Source organism: Nesoenas mayeri (assembly GCF_963082525.1).
Source record: "Nesoenas mayeri genome assembly, chromosome: 3".
Classification (NCBI taxonomy): Eukaryota; Metazoa; Chordata; class Aves; order Columbiformes; family Columbidae; genus Nesoenas; species Nesoenas mayeri.
In genome coordinates this window covers 38,342,228-38,358,758 of record NC_137544.1, presented here as the reverse complement: position 1 = coordinate 38,358,758, position 16,531 = coordinate 38,342,228, and the positions used below count along the sequence as shown (strand labels likewise).

General features: G+C 40.6%; 1 protein-coding gene across 4 annotated transcripts in view; it reads left to right on the top strand.

The window, feature by feature from the left end:
• Nucleotides 1–16,531, top strand: part of RNGTT (RNA guanylyltransferase and 5'-phosphatase) — a 183,020-nt gene that overhangs the window by 132,935 nt on the left and 33,554 nt on the right. For all 4 annotated transcript variants that reach the window (XM_080341800.1, XM_080341803.1, XM_080341802.1 and 1 more), the window contains one exon: nt 16,106–16,172. In XM_080341800.1, coding sequence (XP_080197926.1) covers nt 16,106–16,172 — 67 coding nt within the window. The remainder of the gene's footprint in view (nt 1–16,105; nt 16,173–16,531) is intronic.

The following is a 16,531-nucleotide window of genomic DNA, read 5'->3' as shown; positions in this document are numbered from 1 at the left end:
TTTTGTTATGCTCTTCATATATATTTAAAAAATAGCCACATTTTGAGACATCTAAGTCTTTCTTGATACATGAGACTAACTTGCATGCTCCAGTCCTTTTCCTTCCCAGCTATATCACTTAGTCTAAGAAAACCTATGACTTTTTCCTAAAGACTTTGTCTTAATCTTAAATCAGACCTGAATTAAGTTCACAGGGTTTATCATGAGCAATGTGATGTTTTTTTTTCTATAGTACCTGTAATTAATTGCAGTTTACTATATTAATTAAAAAGGCTTATTGTCTGCAGGTAGCTTACAAAACTGCCATGAGGATCTCCTGCTTGTAAAATCAAAATATACTGAACCATGTTGCAATATTTTTTTTTTAGCAGGCTTTTTTTTGGCAAGGGTAAAATATAGTCCAAAAGGACTTGCGGTAAAATTGCTTGCGGTAAAAAATGATGTCTTGGAGGCATATTGCAAAAAGGAAAAATGAAAAAAAAAACCCTCCTTTACTGTACATTTGTTAATTAATAACTTAATAATTTACGTTACATAAATCTTCTCAGAAACAGATGAAAGAAGAGACCGAGCAGGTCATCCTGATACCAGTTAAATCAGTAGTTATCAGCCAGGGACTGGAAGTAACTAATTTTTTGTCCTATGCAGTTAGCATTTAATCATAATTGCTCTTTCACTTATGCCCTGCATAATAAAAATTCATAATTCAGGACAGTAAATGAAAAGATCCTCTCTTTCTGTAATAATAATATAGCAATTTTTATGAAGAATGCGATTATTTTTTCCCACAGTTTCTAGGAAAGATATATTTTTGCCAGTTGCTCATCACCCAGGCCTCAGCTGCTTTCACTTTTTAAAGAGAGTTTTACAAAATAGGTTAATAATTTCAAGTAAAGTCTAGAAAGCTGGTATTGAAAGAGACGAGGAATACTAGTAGCATAGGGAGAGCTTGCAAAATCGTTGGATTGGACCAAACATTTTGTAGAAGCAGCTCCTGAAGATTATGATGTTTCCTGATCCTCTTTTTCAGCCAACGTGCAGACAAGTGGATCCGGCTGCATGGGACTTGGGGTGGTTGTGGACTTGGATACGACTGTACCCCGAGTGCCTGGGAAGGAGGGAGCCTGGCTGGTGCTGCCTGTGTTTTCAGTGGCCTCCTTGGGTGATTCTGTGGGTTTATATTGCTGTGGAGTTTGTGGCCTCTCGGGAGAAACTGGAACAGTAGTTTTCAAGCTGGGAGCTGTTGCTGTGAAGCAAATGTGTAGTGCAGAGGCACCTCAGAAGTTTTCGTTGTTGTTGTTCCTAATCTGTTTTCTGTCTGCCCTCTGTTTCTGAATGCCCCAGCGCATTCCCACTCCCCTCCTGGCAGCTCCAAGGAAAGCATGCTTCCCCTCTCCACAGTTCAGAATTGGGATAAATGCTGCTAAATTTTGGAGAATGGAAAAGGAGAGTGGATGTATTAATAAGTGTGTGAGCACAAAATGTATTGATAGGAGACTGTCATCTTAAAAAGCCTGTACAAAACAGAACCAGGGAGTGGTGAAGTCAGAAGTAAAGGAAGGAAAGAAGGGAGGAAAGGGTTACTGGGGGAGATGTGACACTTCTGAAGTGAGGCACAGCACCCTGACAGCAGAGCAGTGGTTTCCCTTCTAGAAAAAGCAAGCTTATGGGTAAACATGCTGATATTTTTGAGCAGAGTAATACACCAGAAAGACAGGGCAGCTTTACTGCAAATGCCTTCTAGATTCCAGGTACCATAATGAGTATTACACTCTTTGTACTTGGTACTAAAAGGTAATAGGCATTTCTTTTGTCACACCCAGGAAAGTACTTCAACTGTATTTCTTAATACTTCAGAATGCAGAATACCTCATTCTGTTTTTATTACTACCTGAAGAATTTCTGTAAAAGAAATTTAATTTAAAATTTCATATAATGAATATGCCGAGGGACTTAATTTTATAATGAACAGAGGAACTAAATCTTGCACCATCTGTGACGATCTCAGAAAGAAGAGTGAAGAATTCAGCATGGTTCTTGAAATCTCTGACAGCCTCCTACCTTATTTTGGGTGGTAGGTTTGTTTGCAGCAGACGGGTGTTCTTCATGCCTTCTGCTGGTGACACTTGTCCCTGGGGAGATGGCAGCTGGGTGGGTGTCACCCCCGGTCCCAGACAAACAGTTCATTGTTCGTTATGGGATTCCCCTCGGGACTGCGATCTGCTTAGTTCCCTAGGAACCTGTACCTAAAAGGTTTGCAGACTATAACTCAATAATTCCTGTGATTGTGTGTGATTAATAAAATATTTATTTTTAATAAATCATTAAAGTGTTGTGGGGAAATAGGAAGAAAGAGAAATCAGTTGGAGTGGTCTGGCAGTGCACATGCATATGGCTAAGGGTGTTCTTTCCTGAAGCCTTTGATAAGAAGGTGGGAGTTTTCATACTGATTCTGTCGCTGATCCATGTAGACAAGTGAATTTTCTATTCTTTAATGTTTTATTTTAAAGATAAATTGTTAGTCTTTTTATGTGTTCAGTCCCTGTTTCTCTTGCACACCAGGGCAACATCGACGAGCTCCAGTCTAATTACGTGTTTCATTATGAAGTGTTTATCAGATTTGAATTCTCCCTCAATTGGCATAATTTGATCACTCCTTGTTCTTTTATTTGAGAAGTGAAATACGGATCACCTAATCTATCTTTGCTTTGCCGTGCGTTGTCAAAAGGATACTGGTACCAACTGATTTACTCAGGGTACCTTATGCTGTACTTCAAAAGGGTTGACAATATTCCTTCTGAAAAACTTTTGCATTCATAATTCAAATTTTTGCTTTATGATAGAGTCATCTCCACGGAATACAGAAGTACCTTGTCGTTATTGCAGAGGAGTTCCCTCTCAGTTTGGCCAACCTGCAGAGTGTCCTGTTTTCTTTTATTTGGAAGCGTTGGCTGCAAAGCCTGGGGCTGCCGACGGTGCTGCCACCCCTGGTGCAGTTTCCCTCATGGTGCTGGGAAAACCAGGGAGCTGTTGGAGCAGCTGAGCTGCTGCTGATGGGCAGAATGGGGGGCATTGTAGCCAGATGAGACCACCCCCATCGTAGCTTTCCTGACGGTTCTTTGTCATGGTTTTTCACCAGTAACAACCTGTGTTCCAGCTGCTCTGATGGTTTAGAATAGTTGTGCAGGACGGGCGTTTGGTTTTATATTTTTATTTAAAAAATGGAAAGACCAAGGACAAAGGAATGACAAAACCTCACATGGGGAAAAAAAAACAGTTCAATGAGCTTCGAAGTCAATCCTTTGAATGTTAGGAAATAGCAGAGTTCCAGTTGCCAGGTTTGTATACATTATGATACAGTCCTTAATTATATGGGTAACTACCTTTCCCAAATTCATACACTCAGGAGCACATATCTTTCACTGCAGAGGAAAGTAATACTGAGGTTGTAAGGGAATTTTAAGTATGGCATCAGCTTCCTTTCGAAGTGATGAACTTTGTAATCTAGCTAAAGTTGTCAGCCTTTGCTTCATGGCTTGCTTCATCAGCAGACTTTCTTTGTTCATGACTTCTTCAGATTACTAATAAATATATTAAACAGCCTGTTACATAAATTGAATAGTCACTTGGCCTTTGCCAAGATGAGAACTGACCATTTATTCTGCCTGTCCAGTCTCTTAATCGAGGTTTGATCCATAACAGTAAGTAGCCTCTACCATATAAAAGTACTTACTGTCTAGTTTTATTAAAAAATAAAAATAATAAATTGCTGTGGAAGGCTGTAACAGAAGCCTTTTGGCAGTCTGCATCGATTATGTCAGTGTGGTGCCTCTCCTGTCCCCCACTCCTTTTTAAGCACCCTTTCATTAGAGTGATCAAAAGGGAGGCAGATGCAGCCGCAGTGTGAGCACAGGGGCCGCGCAGCCTCCCGGCCGAGCCTGCTGAACAGCGCGCTGCTCCAGAACTGGCAGATATTACCCTGTTTAAGTGTTAGAGGTTGGCATTTTGTTTATTTTTTCTGTTTTGTTTTTGTTGTTGGTTGGGTTTTGTTTTGTTTTTAGTAGCAATTCGGAGCCTCTGTATTAAGAAACGTCAGAAATCTCGGATATGTTGCATCAGGGTTTGGTGATTTATTTCACCTTAATTATCAGTATATCCCCAGAGGTTTTCTTTTAGTACTACTGTTTCCGCAGGCATTTCATTTTGGTAACTAGAAAAAAGCGCTCCTGACTAGGTGCCTTTATTTTTTTCAGTGGGAACAAATAAATCTAGTAGTTTTTCAGCAGCCTCCCTGTAGTTGCTCCTTGTATTTCCATGTGATCAAGTGAATCTGATGATTTTTTTTTGCTTTCTACCAGTTTTGTACTTGGATATACTTGAGATTTGTTTGCCATTATCTCACTTATTTCTTCTATATCTTATTTGTTGTTAGAAATCCATTTTTTCTCAAGTAGCTCCTGAGACACTTAAAACGTCTTTGTTTTGACTTTAAAATGCCTGTAATTAGGCTTATTATTTTATTGAAGTCTCCTGATATAAAGCTTTGTGTTTTGGTGTCAGTTGTTTGTATTGTGGTGTCAGTTCCTCACTTAATTCTGGCTGTTGAATTTGCCGGCGTTGTGATGTCCGTTATATTTTAGAAGACGGTCAAGGTGGAAGGACCCTGTGGTGTCCTAGACTAGGATTTATCCTAGGCTAGGATTTATCCTAGACTAGGATTTATGGTGTTGCAGTGAGTGCGTGTGAGTGCTCCTGCTCTGTGAGATGTGGATAAACCCGGGTAGGCTTGCAGCACAGCTGGTGTCAGGCAGGTCCTGCAGCAAATTGGGAATAGCTCCTAGCTGCCATCATGTAACTCAGTGAGGAAAGAAAAGGATAATATTCAGAAAGAAAAAAATACATTTACTTTCAGAAATAGATTCTAATAGTGAATTTTCTCAGACTACGTAATAATCTCCCAAAGGAAAAGGCAAGCAGCCTCATTTGTCAGATAATTTATGGCTAGCCTGGCCAAATTGCTCATTATACTACAGGGAATAATATTCCATTGGTGGAGGAATGGGCATGATTATTTAACGGGTACTTTTTGTTTCTACTTACTTTTCCTTTCTACTTCTTATGGCTAAGTTATATGTAAATGTAGTCAAAATGCTTCTTTATGCAATTTGCCTTTGTACCGCAAAGCCTGGACAAATATTAAAATATTATCAGCACTAGACATAAACACAGCAAACAAAAGGCAGTGATTTGGGAAACATCTGATGTTGTGGTTTTATTTATAAAGTGCAAGAACGTTTCTGAAAATCCTCCCTGTCTCTAAGAAAGCATTTGTGTACAAACACCTTCCCCCTCTGCGAAAACAAAACAAAACAAAGCAAACCAAACCAACAGCCAAACACTTGTTCAAAAATAATGCAAATTCCTAACTTTGACTTTAGTCGGTTTATTCTTTTTGACCATGATCTAGAATCACTTGCAGACCACTACTTCGAATATCAAGTCATTTCATTTTGTGGTTTTGCGCTCTCTAAATGTAATTTTTATTGGGCTTGGTATATAACAGTGATGACGTTGTTCAGTGGAATTATGTCTTTCAGGGATCAGTTACTTCCCAGATTCCTATTATCAACAGACAGTGACAGACAGTGATTTACTGTAGGGAGTGAGGTAGTTCAGTGAAGCTTTTCAAGTATTACGCATAGGAGCTTTTCCTATGAAGGGCAATTAGCATATAACTGATATTTTTGCCTGAGTTTCATGTGTTTCAAAAAGCAGCATGCATATTGATATGACTAATAATAAGCACTGTTGGAGTACTATTGTTAAATTCAAGTCTGTGGTTTGTGCTAGCCATTGCATTTTTCCCATGAATATTACTTAAAATATAGTTTTATGTTAATTGCCATCACCATTGACTTGGCTTGGGATATTGTGCAAATTCAGAATTCCCTGAATGAAAAGGCCTTACTTACATTTCTGTGAGATTTTTTATTGCAGAGATTCATTTAGCATTGTAAAATTGTTTACAGTCTCTTTTTTATTATAACGCTTGATTGCATCCCTTTCCAACCTTTTTCCTCTCTTGAGTTCAAACCCAGGGTTTTTTTTTTTTTTCATTTCTGCTATGTAACCAGCCATGCACCATATCTCTTCGAGTTTCTTCATAGCTTTTTCCATTTTGTGTCCTAACTTGAGGAATAACATCCTAAATCAGATATACAGTATATTTGCCTACTCTTTACCATTGTGATTATACTAGAATAGCTTATATTTGTCCATGTATAAAGTTCTCCTGCAGGACTGGTGAGTAAAAAATTTTGCTATAATTGCTATATTATATATGTTTTGCTATAATACATTCATAGCCTGAAAAAGTGGTTGAATAAGTTGTGTCGAAAGCAAGAGAGAACTTCTCTGTCCTGTGAAGCCCCTGCTTTGCTATCGCAAATATTCTGTGTGCTGGGTTCACTCCTGCTTCTATGAACCCTCAAGTTCTTTGTCTCTTTATATTTGTAGAATAAAATAAAACTCACATTCTTTGTTAGTTTGAATTCAGAAGCTTATCTGTGCACTGGTATCAGCCTATTCCAGAATCTGTATTGATCCTTTAATACACTTTTATATTGCATAATCCCTAGTATAATATTTTCACTATGTTGCTCTTTTGTTACTAAGCGAAATAAAATAATGAAATAATTAATGATCTTGAAAAAAAAATGCTTGTAGGAAATTAATTGTTTTGACCTGACTCTAACATCAATTTTTAGAATTCTTTATTTATGCTTTTCTGACTTTCTTCTTGCTTTTTCTCTTAATTTGATATATATAAAATACATAATTAGCATTGAAAAGCAATGGGGAGCAATTATCATAGGCGAGAAGCACAATATAACTGAAATGTCACTGTAGTAGAATCCAGGTTATGGTTCAAGAAACTGCTTCTCTTTCCATGGCTAAGGTGTTGCAGCAGACTGCACAGTTTCCTTCACTGTTTAAGTGAACACAAGAAAAATACACAATATGTATTATATTTTTAAGAGGATATCAGCAGCATTATGTGAACATGGTGTCCTTTCTGCTGTGCCATGATGCTTTATTTGTGCTCATGTCATCACGTCCAATAATGACATACAAGGATAATTTCTTTGCATAACGCAATACAAAATTTTTAAAATTATGTATAACGTGTAAAATATGTATAACATTATGTATAGAAGTTACCTTTATCTTCAAAGCTATATAAGAAAACATTCAGTGTCTGAAAATCTAGTTATTGAACTTACGAAGGTGTTGCTTCTGTTCTTAGGGCTGTTCTGCAATCATGTTTGTGACTTAAAACAGTCGTTTCTGCCTAAAATGTGCAAATGCACCCAGAGTGATTTTTAGAGACAGTTAAAAGCACATATAGAGCATAACAGTGGAATTCTTTGTATACGCTTATCATACAAAAAGTATGTTTTAAAATAAAATGTAAAAACATTCAGAGCATAACTGTAAAATCAGGACTAATATTAGCTATTTTAAATATGAGACTTTACAATGTGACCATGGTCACAGTGATTTCCCTAAACTTTTATCTGACTGTGCAGTTTATATTTTAAACAGGTTATATTTCATATTTGGCCTCAATCAGCAATAAATAAATAATTTAGTAATAAAGATACAGATGTGCACAAGGGTCAGTAGCCCCACTGAGTGTCAGGATTTGTTTTTTTCTTTCCATTTTGCTTCACATCTATCCCGCTCTTAATACGCATCTTCTTGGACTGAAGTCTGTTCACCAGCAACCTCTGTGAAGACTGCAAATGTCTTTCCAAAGCGTATGAAGGATGAAGTTGTTACATCAAATCCTAGTCCCATAGTAGCTAGTCGTTTTCACTTTTGATGGTAAAATGGAACTAGTCCATGCATCTTAATCCCGTTGTCTCATCAGTGGAATTGGCGCTCCTGTGTAATCGTACCTGCTAGGGCAAAATCCCTTTCATGCAGACACGAGGGGTATTTCAGGTATCAGTCCACCATTCAGATCAACCAGAAAAAACCCTGCCTGACCCAGAGAGAGTTGTTCCAAGTAGGAGAACAGACCACAGCAGGAGCTGCCTCTCATCCTTTGCTGAAAACACTCAATTTCAACTACACCATCATTAGTAGTACAGACAGATGCACACAGCTGTCATGCTGGGGTTTGGAAGTTTCTACACTCAAATACTTTCCTGGTTATGTGATATAACAACAAAGTCTTGTTACGTCTAACAAAGCTTTGGTGGCAGGCTGTAGCACTTATTGAGTTCTTAAAAACAAACACAAACTCATCTAGAGTCAGACTTCTTAGTGGTTGCAAGAGCTAGTGAAAGAAGCAGGCAAGAGTCAAGAATAAAACCAGAAATAATCTAGAGATCTATATGGAGTGATAAACAATTCTTCAGCCACAATGTATGTCAAGATAAATTTTAGGATTGCCTAATAGAGATACTGCAAGATCGTATTGGATAAATTGCCATCAGTTCTGGTATTTTGATGAGTGTCCTTGTGGAGGCTGAAGGAAGAAGCCACACGTGGTGTTTCAGAGGGGTGTTGAATAGCCGAGGCATTGCTGTAGGCAGCTCTGCATGCCACCCACTGCCTGTTCCATGGCAGTTTTCACCCTGAAAAAGCAGACAGATCCAGCCTATACGCCTATTCGTTGCTCGTTGTTTTTCTTTGGCACATTCCACGTTTCCAATGCCATTTTCCTTGCCTCTTTTCAGCCCTTTTACTGCACATGTTGCATTTTTCACTCCGTGCTCTCTGCTTTCCGTGTGTCTCTGACCTCTGTGCCATTGCCTGGGGCTGCAAGTCTCGGTCTGTGTTCCTGCATGATGCGCCACCGGTCTCGCCACAGAGCAAGCGCAGGAGCTGCTGCCTCGCACAGGGGCAAGTTACCGCGTTCAGCTCACCTGCAGTAACTTGCTCCTGTGAGAGGTGGCGGCTCCTGGCTCCACCCTGCTCCTTTATTTCTCTGCATGCTCCTTTCTGAAAACCTCCTTCTATAGTCTGCACAGCGGGAGAAGGATCCAGGTAGCCCCGAGGGACATTTCCAGCTGGTTTGTGTACAAAGTGGTCAGAAGTTATGTTTTCAGCTCCATGGTTTGCATGGCTGTGTTTAATAGCCTGAGTGGACTTTGAAGGCAACTCTTGGAGGCTGAAGGGGGTTGGTGTTTGGGGTTCAGGTTTGAGGGGTGTCCTCAAGGCATAGCTCCCATCAAGACACAGAGGAACTATTTGACAACTTTTCTGCCCTCGCAAAGTACTACTTCGTGTCTGGAGCATCAGTGTCTTGGTGACCTTTGCCTGAATATTGTCAAGAATATCTTGAAATACCCACCTTCATCTTAGCAGACAACTCTTGGTGAGTTGCTGGGAACAGACCATGTGTGGAGAAAAGGAAACAAACAGGCTTCTTTGAAATGTGCTGCCCTCATACTGCCCATAGCCAAGGGTCGCTCTGCTTCCTGTGGCCACAGGCAGTAGGAAAGGGCTGATGATACTGGGACTGTCCCAGCCCCTAAAGCGAGGGTAGCTGTGCTCAGGGAGGGCGAGCTCTGTGGTGAACCAGTCTCTGCTGCTCCTGTAGCCCTAATCCACTGTTCTGCTCCATCCCAGAGCTCTACCCCAATGCTTTCCAGCCCAGAAGGCTCCATTGTCACTCCTTTGTACCTCTCATCCCTTGTGTTCCATGTTCCCTGCCATGTCACGCTGCCTTATTCCAAGTTTCATTTCACTTCAGCCCTTAATACTGTCCTGCATTTCTTTGCATTTACTCACTGCACATCGCTGTCATTGTTGCCACCACATTTTTTTGATGACTGTACCTGAGTGTGCCCAGTTCTTCAGTGAGCTTCCCCCGCAAGCAGCAGTGCCTGGCTCCTACACCTTGGATTTTGAGAACATTGGGTACATTTTATGTCCCAGAAAAGCCCACATCTAGGATTCTAAAGGCAGAATCCTAGTACTGGAAAGGCCTTTAAGACCTTGACATTATATTGGCAAAAGTCAGAAATGGTCTGTCCTGACACTTCTTGGGTTTTTTTTATGCCGTTTGCATAAAACAAAACGGTACATCTTTAATAAGCGTTTTGGGTTAGAAGTCTGCTCAGCTGGGTGTATTAGGACAGGAGTGTGGGGAGTGTAATGTTACATAGGGACGGCACATCTTAAAGAACCACTGCTTCTTGGAGTGATGTTTATTCTGCTTACAGAAAACGAAATGGGACTTGTGTTGAGAATGTATTGAATGGAAGAGGCTACAAATAAAATGCGTGGCAATCTGTAAGCTAATTGATCGATTGAGGCAACTTGGTATATTGCTACATAGTTTCAAGTAAAAGTAAAAATATGTATTGAAGTACCAGTAGGCATTTGCGGTTTTGACAATTGTTTCTCATAATTTTAAGGTAATTATTTGAATGTGAAATTCAAATGTTATAATTGCATGGTGAAACTGTCACCACTGTTCATAGGCTGGTATTGATTTTGGCCAGTTACAGGTGACGTCCAGGCAGGGTAGCTGTTGAGTGCCACTGACAGTAGTTTGATACTAGAACTGTGCAAATGTAAAATTTGGTAAAAAATAGAAGACTGACATTTTAAAAGAGAACGTTGCTGTAAAGAAACATAGAAGTGCTTATAAGCAAACCTGCCTACCATTCGAAAGCCTTCAAAGACAAAGAATAATTAGTTGAGAGAATATCTGTGTCAATTTAAATATGTTGAGGTTTATGGTATGAAGTTAATTCTAGGTACCTAAAAATGATGGTGTGGTAAAGAGCTACAGGAATGACTTTGTAATTTGAACTTTCTTATTGGTGAGGAGTACATCTCAATAGTAATTCAGAAATCAGTCATGCTCAGTTCCTGGGGGTGAGATGGAGATTGACACATACTCCGCTATCTCTCCTTGATGGCACATGGTTTTTTGATGCTGCCACTGGTGCCTCCTGAGGGAGCAGGAATGCTCTTGCAGCCTGTCCAGAACTCAAACAGTAATTCTTGCCACAGCCTGCTGACCTCTTCTGTGTGAGCTCAATCTCTGAAATATGGAGATTATGGTGATAAGAAAAACCCTGGAGTAAAAAGAATGTATACTAGTAATGAGATTTGGAATTTTCAATTGCTCAGACGACTTAGGGGTGGAAAAACAGTGTGTTTCAGGACATTGAATTATGATAATATTGAGATGCTCATTTCAACCTCATTGAGTGCTAATATGGAAAACTGACTGTTTTTACATGTTGGTGATATAATTCAGAACTTCAGAACTCAAGAGGAATCTTGAAAACTAGAGAAACAAATAATGAAACCTTTTATTTAAGCAAAGGACAGTTACAAATAACTTTCTATTCCCTAAAAATTTTGCTAACATTGCACTGAATTAACATTGCCTTTTTGAAGTGCCATGTGAATACAAGTGAAACATTGTAAGTAAAATACTTTTCAGCCAAGGCAGTGGAAGGTAAATAAATAGTCATAAACTGGTCTTGTGTCAATATCCATCTTATTAAGGAAGCCAGTTCTTGCAGTTCATTTGCATGTTTTTGGTGTATATCAGTGACAGCAAGTTAAACTGTGCAGACAGCTCTGTGGTCTTATGAAAGATGAGTCTTAAGGTTCCCAAGATGTTAATTACTTCTGGCTTAAAGCATGTGGAAGACAAGATCCTGACACAGTTGGTGAGGGAGCCAACTAAGGAAGGCACCCACAGGACCTGTTGTTTGCAAACAGAGAAGGACTTGTGGGTGATGTGATGGTTGGAGGCTATCTTAGGCACAGCACTCATGAAATGATTGAGTGTTTGATTCTTGGAGAAGTCAGGAGGTGGGTCAGCAGAACTGCTGCCTTGGATTTCTGAAGGGCAGACTTTGGCCTGTTTAGGAGGCTGGTTGGTATGGTCCCTTTGGGAGACAGTCCTGAAGGACAAAGGAGTCCAGAAAGGCTAGTCTCTCTTCAAGAAGGCAATCTTAGAGGTGCAGAAGGTGGCTGTTCTTGTGCACTGAAAGACAAGCTGGCAGGAAAGAAGAATGGCCTGGATGAACAGAGAGCTTTGGCTGGAACTCAGGAAGAAAAGGAGGATTTATGGCCTTTAGAAGAGGGGCAGGCAAAGCAGGAAGACCACAAGGATGCTGTGAGGTTATGCACAGAGAAAACTAGAAGGGCCTAAGCACAACTAGAGCTTAATCTGGCTACCGCCTTAACAAACAGTAAAAAATGTGTCTATAAATACATTAGCAACAAAAGGAGGGCTAAGGAGAATCTCTATCCTTTATTGTATGCGGGGGGAAACATCGTGGCAAAGAATGGGAAAAAGGCTGAGGTACTAAACACCATATTTGCGTCTGATTGTCCTCCGACCCCCTGAGCTGGAAGGCAGGGAGCAAAATGAAGCCCCAGTAATCCAAGGGGAAATGGTAATGACCTGCTATACCACTTAGACACATAAGTCTGTGGCGCCACATGGGATCCACCTAAGGGGTCCGAGAGAGGTAGTGGAGGTGCTCACCAAGCCACTTCCCATCATTTATCAGGAGTCCTGGCTAACAGGGGAGGTCCCAGGTGACTGCAAGTTGGCAGATGTGATGCCCATCTACCAGAAGGGCTGGAAGGAGCATCTGGGGAATTACAGGCCTGTCAGTCTGATCTCAGTGCCAGGGAAGGTCATGGAGCAGATCATCTTGAGTGCCATCACATGGCACATAGAGGACAATTAATTGGTCAGGCCCAGTCAGCATGGGTTTATGAAAGGCAGGTCCCGCTTCACCAACCTGATCTCCTATGACAAGGTGACCTGCTTAGTGGATGAAGGACAAGCTGTGGATGTTGTGTACTTAAGACTTTAGTAAAGTCTTTGACACTGTTTCCCACAGCATTCTTCTGGAGAAATGGGTTGCTCATGGCTTGGACAGGCATACTCTGCTGTATAAAAAAAACTAACTGGATGGCCAGGCCCAAATTGTTGTGGTGAATAGAATTAAATCCAGTTGGCAGCCAGTCATGAGTGGTGTTCCACAGGGCTCAGTCTTAGGGTCAGTTGTGTTTAATATCTTTGTCAACAATTTGGACAAGGGGATCAAGTGCACCCTAAGTAAGTTTGCAGATGACACCAAATCGGGTGGGAGTGTTGATCAGCTGGAGGGTAGGATGGCCACACAGAGGGATCTGGACTGGCTGGATTGTTGGGCTGAGGCCAATTGTATGAGGTTTAACAAGGCCAAATGCCGGGTCCTGCGCTTGGGTCACAACAACTCTAGACAGCGCGATGGGCTCAGGGAAGAGTGGCTGGGAAGCTGCCTGGCAGAAAAGGGCCTGGGGGTGTTGATTGACAGTCGGCTGAACATGAGCCAGCAGTGAGTGTGCCCAGGTGGTCAGAAAGGCCAACAGCATCCTGGCTTGTATCAGGAATAGTGTGGCCAGCAGGACTGGGGAAGTGATTGTCCCCCTGTACTCAGCACTGGTGAGGCCGCACCTTGAATTGTTCAGTTCAGTTCAGTTTTGGGCCCCTCACTACAAGAAAGACATTGAGGTGCTGGAGAGAGTTCAGAGAAGGGCAATGAAGCTGCTGAGGGGTCTGGAGCACAAGTCTGATGAGGAGCAGCTGAGGGACCTGGGGCTGTTCAGCCTGGAGAAAAGGAGGCTGAGGGGAGACCTTATCACTGTCTACAGCTACCTGAAAGGAGGTTGTAGCATGGAGGATGTTGGTCTCTTCTCCCAAGTAACAAGCGATAGGACAAGAGGAAATGGCCTTAAGTTGCGCCAGGGAAGGTTTAGATTGGATAGTGGGAAAAATTTCTTCACCGAAATGGTTTTCAGACATTGGAATAGGCTGCCCAGGGAAATGGTGGAGTCACCATCCCTGGAGGTGTTTAAAAGATGTGTAGATGTGGTGCTTAGGGACATGGTTTAGTGGTGGATTTGGCAGTGTTAGGTTAACAGCTGGACTCGGTGATCTTAAAGGTCTTTGCCAACCTAAATGAATCTATGAGTAACCACATAATCACACTGGGAATAATCACACTTTATGTCTTCTCTGGTTTTTTTAGGTCCCTTCCTAGAAATACAGCTGGAGATATATATATTTTTTTTCTTTTCTGCCTTACAAAAATTATGTGTGTATCTTTTTAACAATACTTTTTTTGCTTTAAGGTGCGCCTCTCTCAAATATGGTGACATACTCTGCATCCTCTTTACAGATTCTAACCGTTTTCTGCTAATTACTTCCCATATGTTTCTTTTCATTTAGAAAACCCTTACATATTTTTCAAGTTTGCTTTATACTCCTAGAAGAAGCTTTGATCAGTATGCTGGCTTTTTCAACTCTGAATACCTGTGTTCTGAATGAATTTGACTTATTGTGACTGAAAATGATTTTGACGTGCTCATCCTGCCTTGTATATGTCAGTACTGCGGGACTATCATGGAATTGTACAGGTCTTCCCAATGGAGTCAAGCACATGGGTGGGTAAAGGGAAGAAGCCACTTGCCTGTCCATGCTGTGACTGATCTGTTTTGACCCTCGCTGATCCTTCCTTCCTTCGGGTATTTCTGTCAATGCCCAGACAATTGTTGTGTGCTCTCTGTAATTACAAAAGCATTTTTGAAGGTGGTATACAGTTCGACACCACTTTGTACTTTTGTTTGATATACATGAATGATTTGACTTTGCTATTTGGCCACTGTTGGTGAACCAGATGAAGGTCATATATATCGTATCGCTGTCAAAACTGGGAAGAATCAGAATCATACTAAGATGTGTTCATTGTGTGGACTGAAGGCCAAAACAATAGTTATTGCTGTTAAGCTTCTGATTTCTTTTGTTTATGAAAATAAGCCTGGAAATGGTGAGATATTAGTTAGAAAATGACAAGGTTATGTATAGAAGAAAAATGTAACTCACTATGAATTAGAAGTATATAAAGAAAGAGACATCTCAGTGTTAGACTTGAGCAGAATGATGCCTACATTCCTACTTATTTTCTGATTATTTCTAGGGGGGGAGGGTGGGGTGGGGTGGAGTTTAATCCATATGTGCGAACAGGAATGGAATATAAAATTGAAGGACAACAGAAAACAGCAAACTCTTTATGAAAACGTGCAGCTACTGAAGATTATGATGGGCTTGGGTGTCCTTTATAGTCAGAAACTCTTTCAGTGGTCTGTCATCAAAGAGCAAAGAGTTCTCCTTATGGGATTTCTGTGCTTAAGGACAATGCTTTCGGAGCCTCTGAAGTGGAGGTGGTGACCATGGTGCCTTTGCTTAGCAAGAGGAACATTGTGGTTGTCCAGTTTGAACAGCACGTTGCTCTCCTGACCCTTTCCCTGGCCAGTGCTGTTCTTGTCTACCTGTTCACAGCAGCAGCACCTGAATGCTCCTCTGGGATTTGGAGTTTGTGTAGTAGTAACATTGACTTGCACAATACCTGCAGAAGCCTGACTGAATCTCTTCCAGAAGTACCAACAGTCATTTGAATCAACTTGTCCCACTGTCCCTCTGGTTCTTGGTGGTGTACACAAGATCTTTGTAAAGAGCTGAAGAGAACAGTAGACAGAAACTGCATCTGGGGCTCTTTTTCTTTAGGAAGCCATTAGACAATACTGCAGAGATTCTCTATTATTTCTCTACTTGTAGTGATGTCATTTTTGTATTACTGTGCATACTTTTATTTGCCGTAATCTGTTTTAGCTCTTAGGCCTGCTGCTCTGAATGTGTGTTTACTAGTCTTTTCTCTTGCTCTCCCTTTGTCTCTAATGGTCTCTAATAAATACCAAAGGCACACACCTGCTGTTCTTCCGTGTTACTGAGTGACATCCATCACAAAGAAACCTGTGAAATTATTTTGTTGAGCAGCTGCTTCTCCCATAAACAAAAATTTCTGGTGTGGGTCCATCTTTAATGCATGTCTTTCTGTTTTCGTAGTAGTTCAAATAGAACTGTGTAATCAGATTTGCAAAGGTAGCTCTTGTTGTCATAATAAAGCTTGATGCCCTGCGACAGTTCAGTAACAGCTACTGGGGACTTAAAAAAACTGATGGATGTAAAGTGATATCTTAAAAGGTTTTATTTTATTTTTTTTAGGCTGCTCACCCAGAATGTTGGTCTTCTTTATGTTGGAAACTTTGACAGACCTTTTGCACAAATTAAGGTACGATTAATAAGTAAGGGGTGGGGTGGCTATTTTAATTATTTCGCTTCTATGTGATTTAAGTCTTGATTTAGAGTCCTTCAAGTTATCAATACAACTTCAGGAAAAATAATGGGAAATAGTGCTACCTTGGTGATGTTTACCATATTCTGGGTTTCCTTCTAGTTACATAGTTACATCTGTGCACTTGTCAAAGAAGCTTTGTTTTTCTTATCATCTTCTGGTTCATTTTTACTCGGGATTAATTATAAGAAGAAAAATGTTCTGTATTTTCTGTGTGTGTGGTTTGGTTTTGTTGGTTTTGGTTTGGTTTGGTTTGTTTTTTTGCTACCTTGTCAGTGACATTTCACAACAAAGCC